The sequence below is a fragment of the Labrus bergylta genome, chromosome 15, assembly GCF_963930695.1.
Source record: "Labrus bergylta chromosome 15, fLabBer1.1, whole genome shotgun sequence".
NCBI classification, from domain to species: domain Eukaryota; kingdom Metazoa; phylum Chordata; class Actinopteri; order Labriformes; family Labridae; genus Labrus; species Labrus bergylta.
Window position 1 is genome coordinate 11,258,215 of NC_089209.1, and position 16,276 is coordinate 11,274,490.

The 16,276-nt window shown below is 39.2% G+C and overlaps 1 protein-coding gene across 3 annotated transcripts in view; it reads right to left on the bottom strand.

Moving 5' to 3' along the window:
* fndc1 (fibronectin type III domain containing 1) overlaps window positions 1-15,969 on the bottom strand; it is a 35,031-nt gene extending 19,062 nt beyond the window's left edge. For 2 of the 3 annotated variants that reach the window (XM_065963936.1, XM_065963934.1), the window contains exons 1-9: window positions 15,824-15,969; window positions 8,734-8,928; window positions 7,239-7,307; window positions 2,906-3,151; window positions 2,629-2,727; window positions 2,290-2,407; window positions 1,564-1,751; window positions 857-964; window positions 21-209 (exon numbers count right to left, since the gene is read on the bottom strand). In XM_065963936.1, coding sequence (XP_065820008.1) covers window positions 21-209; window positions 857-964; window positions 1,564-1,751; window positions 2,290-2,407; window positions 2,629-2,727; window positions 2,906-3,151; window positions 7,239-7,307; window positions 8,734-8,928; window positions 15,824-15,896 — 1,285 coding nt within the window. In that variant the 5' untranslated portion in view covers window positions 15,897-15,969. The remainder of the gene's footprint in view (window positions 1-20; window positions 210-856; window positions 965-1,563; window positions 1,752-2,289; window positions 2,408-2,628; window positions 2,728-2,905; window positions 3,152-7,238; window positions 7,308-8,733; window positions 8,929-15,823) is intronic. The other variant, XM_065963935.1, reaches the window with a different exon arrangement.
* Window positions 15,970-16,276: the final 307 nt, after the last annotated feature.

Below are 16,276 nucleotides of genomic sequence, written 5' to 3' on the forward strand. Positions count from 1 at the left end.
ATTTGGCTACATGTTCTTACATCCTGGCATGACAACACTAAAGGCCTTGCTCTGTGGTCCTTGTCCCCTCCTGTTTGTGGCTCTAATTTTGAAGATGTACCGCTCCCCTGGTGTGAGGCCATCTACGGTGGCTGTAGTGGTGCTTCCACGGTAAGTCAAACTCTTCATTCCAAATGGCTTCATAGCAGGAGCATAAGACATGATGTACTCTGTGAGGAGGTAGAGAATAAACACCTGTCAATTGGCAAGAAAATTCAGCTGTAACCTTTCAGTAGTGTTGTAATGTTCTTTCAGAATCAAAATTCCAAAGTGCTTACAAGAATTTGCCTGCTCTTTTTAACAAGTCAAATGAGAAATGGATATGTAACAATTTAATATTGAATGTTTTCAAGGGCACATCTTGAAGTAATGCTATTTTTACTCATAAAGAGGCCAAATGGTAATCATGGCTTGATACAGTAACACAGATTCCTATAACACTTGTATTTTCATTAAGGGGTCCTGCTTACCCAGCAATAAGCAAAACTCCCAGTTAAAAGTAGTAGCTGAGAACTGTGAATTACCTTGACATATTTATGTGTCCATCGACACACTAATTTCTGATTGCTGTTTTTATATGTACCATTAAAATAGACTGCGGTCAGTGGTTTGAAACTGACAATTCCGGTTGTCAGTTGGAAACAAATTTCACGACCACTGGAAAATACTAAACAGGGGTACTGTGAAATAAGTAATACTGGTATTTTGTATTTCTGGTAAAAGTCCATGTGTCAAGCAAAAATAATCGACAAATATAGAGAGCGATTTAATGCTAATTTATTAATTTCCAATTCGGCTTTAACCTTCATGACCTGACCTCGTATCCTCCCATTGGTTTCTTCAGGTGGATCCCATGTTGCTATTACTGCAGTTCCTTTTCCTCGTAGTGGCTTGACATCAAAACTCTCCGGTGGCCCAGATGGTGCTAGAAAGAAAGAGAACACAAGTGAATGAAAAGTGAGTGAGAGGAGGAGCAGCAGGACAGAAACCAGAAGCAGCAAAGACTGAACAGGGTGAGGAAATTTCTGCTTAAAGCTTGTAAAAACAACGAGGAAATTGGTGCCAGGACACTTCAGTTGAGGAGAGCAGTGCTGCCATTCATTGTCAGGAACCTGCCCTTAAGATCATGTATGGAATTACAGATGTAGATTTTAGGTGTGAGCCAGGCAGTAAATGCTGACATTCCAATGAACCACAGCTCAGAAGCTGCTATGACATGGAATAAAAGCTGATATCATGACAGAGCTGCAGCCAAAGCCTGAATCAAATTTCAATTGGCAGTGAATATGATGAAGTGTGGTATGTGGAAATATGTTGCAAATAGCTAACAGACAAGGTTATGCAAGACCGAATACAGTTTTAAAATAATAAATTGTCTTTTCATATGTTTAGTTATATTCAAGGGTTGGCTTTCTAGAGCTAGTCCCTTGATAAGTCCCCCTTCATTACCTATCCTTAAACAATACTGCTACATACAAATTCATATAACAGACGCAATACTCAGCAGGCAGAGGGTATGCATACCTGACTCAGGGGTCCTTTGAAACACTGAGACACTCCATTTCCCATGATTTTCTCCCTGAGAGATTCTGACAGAGAACTCATACATGCCATCAGCAGACAGGGTGTCTATCATCATTCTTCTCTGGGTGCTGTCCTTGTACTCCCAACGTGCTGACTCCCCCTTTTCCCTGTACCTAACTGTGTAGGATCTGGGTGAAGAGAAAATAAGAATATTTTATATCAGTTGAGAGTTTGTGTTGATGTCTTACTCAGTCACACTTATAGTTTTTTAATGTACTTTTTTTCGTAACATAAGGCCCTTTCACACACTCCTGAAAATTTTCCGAAATTGTCTAGGTAAGCTTCTTTTTCCTTTGGCCTCCTAGTTAAAAGCCTGCAAACGTTGGGGTGACCCGATGTGTGAACATAGCAGGCAATACCCTTTTTTAATTGTTTTAATCTAAATACAATTAGATGTAGCATGTATATGAAGACAACAACTTCCATCATCACATCAGACTCTGTCCTCTATCTTTGATATGTGTTAAAAAATTATACTGTGACTTCCGCAATGTCCTTTTAATGTCTTGTTCCCGTCTCCCTTGCGAGACAGAAAAATCTCCCTCTGTGAAGGACGTGTGTAAAAAGGCAACTAAGGAAAATGTCAGGGGCACAGCTCCTGAAATTTCTAGAAATTGTTAGGAGTGCATGTGTGAAAGGGGGTTTATAAACACAAACAGATCCCACCTTAATGTCTCAGGTTCGATCTTTCCCATTTCAACAGCAGGATCAAGCCAGGAGATAAGGACTGACTGAGGGGACATAACTCTGACACTGATGTCCTTGGCCTCATACTCTGGTGGCTCTGGACACACAAAGACATAGAGACAAAAATATCTTGCAATTGCCTCCAAGAGCATCAAACATGATTCAAGGTTTGTGTTTTCTCATTTTGGAAAATATTACAACCAAAATAAGCCCACTTACATGTTTTTATTGGCTATTTTGAGAAATGTACAATGCAAAGGGATAAAAAGTAATTTGGAAGAGGATTGCAGTGATTTTCTCTTTTTATCTTTCAGATACCTTGTGTCGTTGTTTTGGATGAGACTTCTCTGTTGGAGGGTGCGCTCTGGCCCAGGGCTTTTTGTGCCTGCAGTGACACCACATGAACGGACTCAGATGCTATGAATAGAAAGGGATACCAGGAACGGCCAGGGTTTACACTTACATTTTAAAAAGAAAAGGAAGATCACAATACAGGAACTGCAACATAAAGTTGTATTTTCAGCATCATATTTTTAAGAACTTATCTTTGCCCATTATTTTGGTGGATTATAGTGTAAAATGTGTGTTTTCTTACTTAGTTTGGCTGCATTTCTGTTTCTCTGGTCAGATTGAGGTTTGGTGTGGTGTACGTGTCTTCTTTCCAATGGGGGAGCTCCTGCCTGAGCTCTTTCAGGTTGCCTGGGACCTGAGGAGGACTGAGGGGCCCTCCTGTGTGCCCTGGTATTTGACACTCCCAATGGGTGAGCTGTTCTGTCCACCCTGGTGGCCCTCTGTACAGGGGGCTGAATTCTGGACGTAGTTTGTGAGGACCTTGGTGGACCTGTTAATGGATTTTAAATGGAGAGGAACAGTCAGTGAGAGTGACTGAAATCTCTGACATTTATGACCGCATAGTTCATTCATAATCTTTGCTTGATTTCCCTTTTGGGCCTTGTTGAAACTGTCTGCCACAGAAAATCATTGACTACAATTGTTTCACTCAATACACATCTGCTCAGTGATAAACACAATTACAGGTCACTTTCATCCAACAAAGAAAGTAAACATGCCCAGTTGTCACTAAATGCAGATGCCTCGGAACCACACCATGTCCCATGTCATCTGTTCCAGCGTCTGCTGTACTGCTTCCTGCTTTTATTCCACCCAAGTGGGAACTTAATCATTGACAACTAAGATTTTTTTTTTTTTAAACAGCCAGACAATCAACCTCATCTGGCTGCATTGCTAAGCAGAAGTAATACAGAAAAAAAAACTCTTCCCACTCTTTCTTTTCTTTTTTCCTGTCCTCCCCGATCCCTCCTTTATTTGTTTTCTCATAACCACTGTCAGATGAAAAGAATCTGCCTGTTTCCCGTCAGCATAGCGACATGCACAGCTGTTTGAGTCCTGACAAGTCAACTAATGTAATATAGTAGATTTGACAAAAAAAATGACACGAATAAGACAAAAAAATAGGAGTGCTTCCCCTATAAATGATCAGGTAGGGTGTTACAACTGAATCTAGTCTTTCAAATGAAGAAACCACAGCCAACAGGTGGTGCAAAGGATTGGTCTAAGAGGGAGATATGGAGAGTTTCAGTGCTCATATGCCTTCACCATGACACTTAATGTGTGTCAGAGAGAATGTGAAGGGGAGTTTAATCACACACAGGAAATTATCCAAAAAGGAAAGAGGGGGTTTGCTTCACAGAATTGAATCACTCCATTCTTGTCCTCAAGTTTCGATCCATGCCTCTTTCCTGCCAACACAGCTGAGTAGATTTCTCAACTTTGGATTTTGAGTACTGGTTGTTTGGAAATGCAACAACTCTTTCTTTCTTAGATGTTGACTTTCCTTTCAGCATTTCCTGTCTTCAAATCCTTCCAAGATTCTCCTGCACCTGTGCATGTTTCTTGGATAATCATTTTTTGTTTGTCTTGCCAGCACAATCTGGTTGCACGTTCGCAAAGTGTGATCAGAAGAAATTGCTTTTCATATTTCTACATACTAATTAAGCACATTTAACTGTTTTTAAAAATAAAATAAAAAAATAATAAGAATTAATAAATAAGAATTGCACCTAACATTAACTCACCAGCGTAGTTGCTTGTTTCATCCTATTCAATTCCGACCACATATTGGCAACAGATGCTTGTTAGTACACAAGCAAACTAGATGATTTTTGCTGACTAGTTCTTCATGAGCGCCTGTTTGCTTGAAACATGAATTCTTAAATTTAGATTTTTTTTACACTTACTGTAAAATACCATTATGCAAATTTGCAGAACATATACACAAGCAAACATCTCATTTATTTGATGTGTTAGTACAGTTTGTTCACTGACAAGAAAACACAGATTCATTTGAAAGTCTGAAATGAATGACCACCTATCATAACATATTAATGGGGATTATTGTATATCAGTTTTTTTCATGCTTTCAGCAAATGAGGTTACACTTTAGAATATTAACAATAAGAATGACACATTTTTCTGTGTCATATACAGTATACCTGATTGTTTCTCTCTCCACATACTAGCTGACATTAAAAACAAAAAAACATTTGGTTTTAATCAGCTGACTTCTCCTTTTTCTTGTTTTCTTCCTTCTCTTTTTTCTCTCTCTGTAAAACCGTCACAGTGCATAGTTTGGCCCAGGTCACCACCACGCCGCGGACCACCATTGACTGCACAATGCTCTCACTGCCAGATCCGTTCAGTTTTTTCCTGGAAGCATGATGGTCTGAGGTGCTATGAATCCGACCTCTAGACAGACAGACATACCAGTGCTACAGCAGAGACCCACCTCAATGTGTTCCGGCCCATGCTGAAGAATGCGTTTACTCACTCCCTTCTCAACAGCTAGTAGAAGAAAACAAGGTTTTTATCTATTTTCTTTGACATTTCATCACAAGCGAATCTAAACTTTAAAACATAAACTGGTAAGCCTCAATCTCCCAGTGGAGTGCAAAGCTCAGCTAAGCCACAATTTTAACAAACAGCTCTCAAAGGCAATGCATTCCTTTAGGCAAAATACTCCTAAAGTAAGCAAACTGTCACCAGCAAAATACAAAAATAAAAACAAAAATACACATGCCAGAGTCTCTGTCTACATTCTTTAGCTAACTAAACTATTGCTAACTTTATTAAAACTTCAGCTAAAGTGAAGTGAATTGCAACTTGCAGCAAGTGTATAAATGCGCTTATGCACAATTCCATTCCTAATATATTAATTCAATCTCTGTGGGCTAACAATTAGCATAGTAAATGATTTTGAATATTTACTGACTTCTTGCTAACAAGATATCTTGCTAGCATTTTTCATTCTGAAGCAATGGCTAGCTTAAAAACAGTTGCTTATATTTGCCATTGCTGACTGATATATAATTAATTAAAATATTGTTTAGTGTTGTTTCTGATGTAGTAAGTAGAGTTTTAAAGTTTGTAATAGTTTTTAGTTAGCCTTGAAGACAGAGTTAGCTAGCTTACTGACAAACACAAATGATTTGTTAACACTATATGTCTAAAAGTATGTCTTTAATTCATACAACAGCCAGTTATTTTATACAGTAAATTATTGGTTTTGTTAGTTGGGCTAATAATCTAACCTAAAAATAACTTGCTAGCAGTATATTTGCCTATGACTTAAGAGCTACTAGACTTTGACAAATGACTGCAATAAGGATTACTTAACTGTAATGTTGCTGCGTATTCTCATTTCACCCCCATTAAAATGTCCTCAACAGGAAACATATGTATTAATGCTAGTTTATGATTTTTGCTTTAACCTTTCCATTAGCTTTAAATTACTTGGGATATGTCTGGGATCTGCATAAAGAGCTAATAGGCCTTCCTCTGCTTTTTTTGTTGCTTTTTATTTTCAAGCCAGCTTCGTTGTAGGAACAACATTTATTCCATGTGGATGGATATGGCATAAATACCCATTTATGTAACTTTAACTTTTAATTGAAGCTCCCACGAAAACTTCAGAAGACAACTTCTGTAATGCTGACATAAGATAGCATTCTACATTTGGTAGCAACTGACTAGCAAGTCACAGTAGCATGCAATGTCTTCTTCTGCCTTTTCCTTTTAACTGGGCTTAACAACAGCAATACTTTGCCAGTGCACAGTCGTTCTTTGGCTCTATTTATTGTGGTTAAACTCAACAAATATGATTCAGTATGTCTTCTAAGCAGCCTTGCTTCAATCAAACACAACTGAAACTCAAAAGCAGCGTAATGGTTCTGTGGTCAGCATTGTCGTCTAAGAGCAACAAAGTCCTGAGTTCATTCGCTGGTCCTGATCCTTTTAGAATTGAATTTGAAACTCTCCAAGTTCCCTGCCATGGGAAAAAATCTCGCCAAGGTAAGTGGTTAAGAGACTTAGGCTAATTGTCTCGTTATAGCAGTATGAAAACGGGTGTGTGAATGTCTTTTTTTTGTTAGCCTTGAGGCTAGACAGTGTTTTTAATAAAAATGTGCTTTCATATCCACATGTCCAAATGCCTGTGACACTCAACAGCAATAAACAAACAATTGAGATGTAATTATTAAAAGTCTTGTTTGAAGCTTGCATTAGCATCCTTGAGTGCACATGAACACATGAGAAGTCAATTTAACCCCCCCCCCCCCCCCCCATCTTCTTATAGATGGATCATCTACAAGAAAAACACACTTAACTCAATAGCAGAGTCAAGGTAGGTTTTTTTTTTCTCTCCCACAAATCCCACTGGGACAGAGGAGTGAGGGAATGCATGAAAAGGAAAAAGGTTCCTTAAGGATATAGCATTGAAAATCATCAAAGTTCTGGTGATTAGTTGTTCATCAATGCTGACAGCAGAATATTAAACCACTTAAATGGCTTTCATCAGATAGTATTACTAGTGTGTCTGTAAACGGTAATTATATTCTGATATCAGGTTTTACCTGCTGATGAGTTGCTGACAGGTCCACCGCCCAACACAGCAAAGCCATCCAGGTTAATCCATTCAGGGTCTAAAAAAAAGGATACCTGTGTTTAATTATATCCGTAATAGAATCTAGGATGAAAGCAGCTTTTTCACTAAAATATGTCCACTTGATGAAATTGAGTGCAAGCTATATTTTCTCTTTATTGTGGAAAAGGGGAACATTCAAATGTATTTGATTTACTTTCCCCCTTGTCCACAAGAATAGTCAACCTCTTATTTTCAATCTCCCTCTTATCCTTTACTCTCCATATAATTCTTTGTTATATAATAAGTCATCCCTCCTTCTATGCTGTTTTTACACAGCTGGCTAGACATATTAACATTATGAGGCTAAACAGCGTAGCTTTCTTTACAACAAGTCATGCTGCTATCATGCTGCTGAGAGCTTAATGTAAGCCCTGCAAGTTTTTTTTTGTTTGTTTTTTTTCCGAGAGGACAACTGTGAGATGCATCTTTTCTACCAGAGAGTTATGGCAAACTGAACCGGAACCGACAAGACCACAAGAATACCACTATGTACACTGGGCAGCAGGCACACAAAAAAAGAACATGCTTGCACTAACACAAACACATGGCATGTTTGAACACACTGACACACCATACAAACAATGTATGACCTCAACACTTGGCACCGCCCTATCCTCCACCACAATCACCACCAAACACACATGTGTTCCACCATGCACACACAACAAGTGACCACAACACAGGGGATTGGTTTATAGAAGCTGTGCCTGGGTTTGGATGTGGAAAAGAAGGGCTTGGCTGCAGACTCTGAGCTGCTGATGAAGTATGGCACTAAGAAGCCAAGGACAGAGGAAAATGGAATAATGACAAAAGCAGGCTAGACTATGTCAACACTGCAAACTCTTATGTGTATAGAAACATAAAGACTTGTCTAAAGTTTTACTAGGTAGGATTAGAAACAACCAAAGAAGCGTTAAAAACCTAAATATAATGCACTCTTTTAAAGCCTTAAATAACCACTGTCTGCTGGGGTGGAATGAACATTGACGATTCCCTTAATGCTTTTTCTTTCTGGCACACTTCTATAAGAACTCTTCCAATGATGAACAAATCGACGACTGCTAAAAAACAATTATACACGCACCTCACCTCTTGGCGTCTCTGACTCGTACACAGCTTTGCACATCCCCTCCTCGTTCTTGGCACTTGCCTTGAGAAAGTGCAGAACTCCAAGATCTGAAAGCTCACGCAATAGTTTAAGCCAAATCTATTTTTTCTTGCTCTCCATTGGTCCATTTATCCTCCACTGAATTACTTATTTGTCTAGAAATGCTACTACCACTTCTCAGGCCCCTCAAAAAGACTTTCTAGTTCCCACTTGATTCTTTCACATCACCTAATTTCGAGCATCGTCACAGGCTCACAATCATCTTATCCTAATTTCTCACATCTTCGTCTCACTTTCTCTGTTCTTTCGGCCTTACCTACATCCTCCAAAAGATGAGAGCGACTGTCCCTTCCCACTTTAGTGAAGCGGTGAGACCTTGAGGGTTTGCTGGAGCTGATCACGAAGCGGTCCACAGGTCTTCCATCCAGATGGATTGAAGGCTCCCAGCTCTCCTTAAGGCCCCTGTCCACAGATGACTGTTTCCCATTGTGTGGCCGCAGGGGCTTCTCAGCTGCAAAACAAATCAAACAAAATCAATATAAATCATGTCTGTATAAAGTATTTTCTTACTGGCTTATTTGTCTATCAATGATCTTAAAGGCCTGTTGCCCCAAAACATTGCTGCAGTATGTAAGCCTACTGTTCAAACCCTTTAAGCAAGTCATACAACTCTGCCTCAGCGCTATCAGAACATTTCCTTAAGTATTTGTTATACTTGGCAATTAGAGTTGCTTTTTTTTAGATGAAGCATAAACTTAAGTAAAAGGCGGGCCTGAGAAACACAAACTAGTTTGATGGTTACATAAATAAAAGAGTATTTGCTTGGATGCTAAAGGCTGGAGACAATAAGCAAACTCGAGTCTCCCTCTTGGCTAGATTTACTCAAAACAAAACAAGAAAATAGAAACAACACTGTTTTGGATAGCAACTGCCTTTTTGCCCTTCTCTCTTTTTGCCTGTAATGTAGGTGTAAGAGCACATTTATACAACAGGCCAAAGGCATGCCTAGCTGATAAGGTAAAGCATAGAGTTTGAGTTTAAGAGAATATAAACTGTGAAAAGAAAACTTGTATGAAGGAATGAAAATCTGTGCAATGATCCAGAAAGAACACATGGGGTATCGTAAACAAACAATGGAGATACTAAAAACTGTCCTCAGCTGATTCAACAAAAGTAATGGCCAACACAAGTCATGACGCCCAGGAAGAAATGGCCATGTCAATACATGTCAAACCTTGCTGCATGCTATACAATCACAATTTAACTGCTCTCCTTAAACCATAGCCAGGTTTCATTTTTTGTGAATACTGCACGTTAGTATAAAGTTGCCTGTTACTATATCTAGCAAATACAATGTAACATCAACATTCATGTGTTGTCCTGTTTCTTATGAATGTAAGGCCAATATTCAGTCTCTTCGAGCTTTGTATTTGGTCTCCTCCGACTCCTGAGGGAAACATCTGGTACTTAAGCCAGATACAGGCTAAATGGTGTAATGGTAAATGGTAAATGGACTTGAGCTTGTATAGCGCTTTTCTCGTCTTCTGACTACTCAAAGCGCTTTTACACCACGTCACACCTACCCATTCACACACAGATGGCAGAGGTAGGTAGTGAGACCATCAGAAGTAACTAATCCCATTCATACACATTCATAAGCTGCAGACAAAGTAGCGGGAGCAATTCTGGGTTAAGTGTCTTGCCCAAGGACACATCGGACATGTTGCTGCAGAAGCTGAGGATGACGACTCTTCCAACTGAGAGGAGGTCTGTGGGAGTTGTTGCTCAAAACCACAGGCAGTAGCTGGGAAAACAAAAAGGTGTAAAAACAAGACAAGAAACTGAAAGAGGCTAAAATAGTCTATACTGAGGGGAAATACTGCAAAGCATGAGTGGAAGTACTAATGGGGGAATTTAAGGGGCAATGCAAAATTTGGTCATGATTTTCATTTTAAGCAACTGTAAGAAGTTTTTAGCTGATCATGAAAGAGACTGAAATTAATTCTGATGACTGATGAGCTACAAAAGTGGGAAGAGACCATCAGCGAAGAGACTGATAATTTCCATGGAGTAATTTTCAATGCATGTGTGTAAAAGCTTCTGTAGCGTAGGTGTCAGATGAAGTGATCGACAGCATGCTACTGTAGCAAAACAGCTTTTTGTTATATTTTCCATGAAAACAAGATTCTTAGTCGATATAATGTTGACTCTAAAAAGAAGAGGGATGAGATCTTCTATAGGAAAATACTTCATATTCACAGAGCAATGTCAGTAAATAGATGAGGGAGTGTTTTGATAACAGGGGACATAAAATTGACACAAACTGAAATGGTTCCCGCAGGAGCTTTAAATATTGTTAAAAAAAACCCGATCTATTATAGCAGCCTTAAATTTTAACATCCATACTGTGCGTTTTCAAGCTTTGGCTGCACAGAAAAGACATGTGCTTGAACAAAAGGAGTTCAAGTTTTATTAGCATGCTGGACATTCAGTGTTGTCACATAGGATTGTCAGTATTGCCTGTCCATCTCATAAACAGCTGGTCCTTATGACTGTCTGTGCTCCCCAAAGGTTTACAGCAGCACTTTCAGTTTAGAGTCGTCGCAAAATCACTTCATTATTTTGAATTGTTGTTGTCTGCAGGGCAGGTGTGAGACCAGCTGGATTTGCACTCTCACTTTTCACATTTAGAGATAATTGCATCTCAGGCCTTGCATGCAGCAGTTTACAGATGGTTATGTCTCGTGGGAGGCCTGCAATGTTGTCTCTACTTAACTCTGTTTTTAAGTATGTTCAAAAAGATCATCCTCCTGCTGTTTCTGCAGACTCTAGATAACATTAAGGACCAAATTATGGCTCACTGTAAGGAGTGTGAGTCCCCGTCCCCCCCCCCCCCCACCAAAAAAAATGACAAAACCCAATCTCTCCTCATTATTTCCTCATTAACAAAGGGTTGCGGTGGAGTCAGTTTTATCAGCTGCTTAAGGCAGACACCATTGACACAAGTCTGGACACACTTCAATCACTTCCATGCTGTTTCCAATGAGTCCATGTATTACGTAGGAAGGGATCGGTTCTTTTGTCCAGACATCATACAGGGATTTGGCCCCCTCTGGAAATTTATGATCCAAGGGCAAACCAGATATTTCTGATTAAATCCAGACTCCCTCAAGAGAACAGCAGATTGCATGATTGCAATCCAAAAAAGAAACAGTTTGGAACACAACTAAGTGATTGTAATATCTTAATCTTAAGAAAAGTGTAGTTAAGAAAAAGTGTTTGTTAGGTAGATACAAATAAACAAAGACACATGTGTTTGTGCATATATAGTTTGGTACAAAAATCACATGCATGTAAGAGCTTTGAGGTCAGAGGACTCCTGTAAACAGTTGTAGGAAATACCTGGGCTTATGCACCTGTAATGTGCTCCATTTTACAAGAGTCACCTTCTCACCTGGCCACAAATATCACAGATGCTGACCTGCCACTCACCCCTAATGAGCTCACCATTCGACCCCTTATAATGGTCCTGTCCCACAAACTTCTGGAAATTACTGGGACTGAATGTGTGCATGTGTGGAAGAAGGTATGTGAGGAAGGGTTAAAAAAGGAGAAGAGGCTTGTCATGAGACCAGGTGATGCTAAAGCTCCCCATTTCTTCAAAAACAAGATTGAAGTCACATACATCTGTACGCGTTTAGAAAAGTAAATAATTTGTTGTCTTGGAAACAACACATGCTAGCGAATAACAAATTAGACATCTTTTCTATTCATTAACTTTACCTGCTAGGGGCAAGTGACGTAGAAGTTTCCACATATTTGATATATCTTTTAATCATTGCAGCACAGCAAGCTAATAGTAGACATGAATGAAACTTCAACATGTTTGTGCAGTGTTTGTTATCTTGCTTCCTCTATGTTTCATGCTAGTATTAGGACTATACAGAGAACATGGAAGTTTTCCTCAAAGAGTTATCAATTAACTAATGGCCTAGAACAGTTGGTCAGTATCTCTGGCTTAGCACTGAGTTGGCTTAAGTCATTTTTATCTTTGTCATAGTTAAAGGTATAATATGTAGAATTTTGTTGCTAATGTTAATGTTAAAATATTTAGATTAATTAAAAATGCACTAAACCCATGGTATATATATATATATTATTGATGAGTACTTGCATTATGTCAAATATTTTCAACAGTTATTAAAGCCAGAGGGAGGGAGTAGCAGAGAGAACTCCCATGATTGCCTCAAAGTCATCTTTTGTTATTGTTTTGATTGAGAGCCCCCTGGCAGCGGATTTTACATACTAAGATTTTCTCACAGCAGACATTGCCTGTGGGGTACCCCAGGGATCAATTCTTGGCCCCATCATCTTCTCTGTTCCCATTTGGTCACTTATACCATAAGCAAGATGGCTGATATTTTTGTTACAAAACCCATAATACTGTACATACTTACCATAAAGACATAATGATTCCAGTGGAATCAGTGGAATAATATAATACATGAACTAGGTTGTCTGACTTTGTATTTAATGTAGTACTAGGAGCCAGAAATGTGTTATTTTCATCTCCCCCATCCCATTTTTTTTTGTAACATAACAATGAGCAAGGTCTTTTACCTGCTTTTTGTACAGTGTCTCGAGATAACATTTGTTATGAATTGGCGATATACAAATAATGATTGAATTATTGATTGATTGATTTATTGATTGATTGATTGATTGTGGAGTCCTGTTTGTAGTGCAATCGGCTGAATAGGCAGAGCAGGAAACAAGCTTTCATTTTTTTTTTGCTATCAAATTACTTGGTTTGTATTTGCTATTCCGAATTTAAAATATGCAACTTGAAACATTTAAGAACAGATTTAAGTTGCCTCTACAAACAGGTTGTCTAGTTGGGGGGTTGGTGTAAAATCTTGCCCAGGGGCTACAAAATTCTTGGCATCACCTCTGTTAGCCTCTGACCTTCAGTTAACTCTGCAGTAATGAACATTGTCATAAAGCTGACACTCCAGACTATGACCATGACCATAGACAGTTGTTGCCCTCTGACTTGAGTTTGTCACACTAGCACATTAATCACCAGACAGTTGTACAAGTTGCAGTCATTGGATGGAGGATGGAGGTTATGCCTCATTTATCCTAGCTGAGTGACTAAAAATGTTTTTTTTAATTCAAAACGACTACGAAGGTTGAGTAACTGTTTAGTTTGTGACAGCTACATGCTTTATGACATTTATGTCATGGCATTTACAAACAGAAGCTTGCCACTAAAATTATTGTCTGACAACAAAATTTGTATTTCACTGTTGGTGGGCACAAGCTCACTTCTTGAAATAATTCAAATACCCCCTTGCTGATGAAGATTGGCAACTTAAACTGCCGGTTTTTTCTATATCTTCCTGTAACCCTCTTAGTATGCTGACATCTACTATGCTGTGACAGGTGTTCTTGTTTAAACAACTGGAACGGCGCCTAGATATGACATCATGACATGAGACATGGCATCGCTGTTAGGTTCGACAGGCAGCCAAGTTGCAGGTGTGAAGGGTGCTGGGTAAAGCTATGTCTAGTCATCAAACATTTCAGAAATGTTGAAATTGTCTTCTTTATCGTAGCTTAGTTTCTCTGTGACTGACATTTTTCTCGAATGCAAGTTATGAAATTCCTGTTTCTGAATGTTTTGTTGGAGATTGGTTATGGGGTCCTCCTGCAGAACTACAGCGTGTAAAGCAGAGAAATTAAATTCCACTGGCCTGCAAGGACAAGATTTCCTCTTTCCTCCTCACTCTCACTCTCAGTCACAATTACTCACTACATTCAACACTTTCCAGGAGTTGATGGATTCAGGCTTCATGAAAGAGGCTGACATTTTTTATTGTCCAAATATGTTTGGGTTCTCTATTTGCACTGCTCTTATCTATGCGTCCAGCTCTTCCCTCAGGCCAAATTTCACACCCTGCTATGACACATTTTAGACTGACAAGCTGATGACATGTGAGTGGAGAAAGTTAATGAGTAACACTCTCCTCTCTCTTAACAACTTCTGTCAGGATGCCCGAGAGGAAAGCATTTAACCCAAACTGCTCAGCGGAGCGGCAGCATTGACCTGTGGCTGTATTAAAGTGTCTCCCAGGTGTGGATGTATGTAGGTGAGTGAATTTGAAGCAGAGTGTTAGAGAAATAGTCAGAAGACTGCTCTAAAAATACTTCCTAAAAGATGGAAAAGGAAACAACCCTGAGTTGGAAAAAGATTCCACAACAAAAAGCAGCTGCTACATCCAGAGAAAGCAATGACCTCATGCACTAAGTGCTAACAGTTGAGAAGGAGGCATATAGACACTTTCAGATCAAGTGACACTATAAGTGCACTGAGTAATCTGGAGAAAAAGGGGGTTTGGTTATACTGCCCTCCATAAATATTTTGGATATGTATACTACCCTGATATGAGCTGCTTTCTATGAAAACTAATTTTACCAAAAAATTCTGAAGACAATTTAAAAAATGTTTTCTGTGGTTGGAACCGTCCAATTGGTATAGATCAAAGCGGTTTGCTTTTGAATAAAAAGCATTTGGATGAACTTATAATAGTTTTACTTTAATGGAGTATTTCATCCATCCTTGTCTCATAGCTGATGATTGATAAGGCTTTCAAAGTCTGCAAATAAGAAAATATAACACCACTTCTATTCCCCCATGAAATTAAGCTTTAGAGGCAGGTCATTTATCATCATCATAAACCAGATTAGTCCCAAATATGGAGTAATACAGCGCCAGAAGAAAGCCCAACACTGTTGTCTTTGTATCTCCTGATGTAGCCTTAAATATGTCGTCATCTTCTAATTGCTGATCACAGCTCGTGCAGGTTGCGCCTTCTCCATGATGTAAGGACTTGTTCCATGACTGAGACTCAGGGGCCATGGCTTCACATTTTCCTCCCATAAATTATCAAACACTGAAAAAAACTGTAAAAAGTCTGTGTTTTCTGTAATTGCTCACTTAAACTCCTCCACAGCTGCAAATGATAAATCAAATGAGACACTCAAAATGAAGTATTACAATGCATGATAAATAGCTACAATTTATCGATTTCGTTCACGTGAAAAAATGCAAACTGCAGCGTCTGGGGATTTGGAAATGTCAAGGCTCGCGCGCACAAGCCTAATATGTACGCGCATTCACATTGTCACGTGTTTATACAATAACAAACCAAACAAAATCACAGTTTGCAGAGTCTGAGATCAGATCCTGCACTTTAATACACTGAAAATTCTCAACAAAAATGGTTGGACCGCAACAACTGTCCCATCACTTCGACTGTATCCATTAATCTACAAAAAGCGAAAGTAAAAGTTACCCAGCAAAGCGTACACCTGCTGAGGAAAACAGTAAGAAAATCTTTTACCTGTCCATCCGCATCCTGGTGCGCAAAACGTGACGAATAGCGCCAAGAGCGTCCTGCTTGCGGCTAAAGCCATATTGAATGTGGTGCGCTCACTCAGCAGCTGGATGCAGACAGAGGGCAGGGACGCACCAATCCTCCTCGTTCCCCACACCCTCCCCTCCTTTCTCTTCCTACTGAGACTGCTGCTGACAACCGTGAACTCGTGGCTTCTCTGTGTCAGCAAAAACGTTCAACGACTTCACATTTCACTTGAACGAAACACTTATAAGTAGGCCTATCTGTAATCGATAAAATTGTGAACTAAACCAGGTGCCAGAGAGACAATATTCTGTGGCTGCGATCCATCTAGCCTCCTTACCCATCGTGCTTTGTGTTAAACTGTCCGTTTAGTTTAAATTAGCTGTTGTCCAAATTTGCAAATATTTCTTTTTGTTTGAATGTGCTTATGTTTTT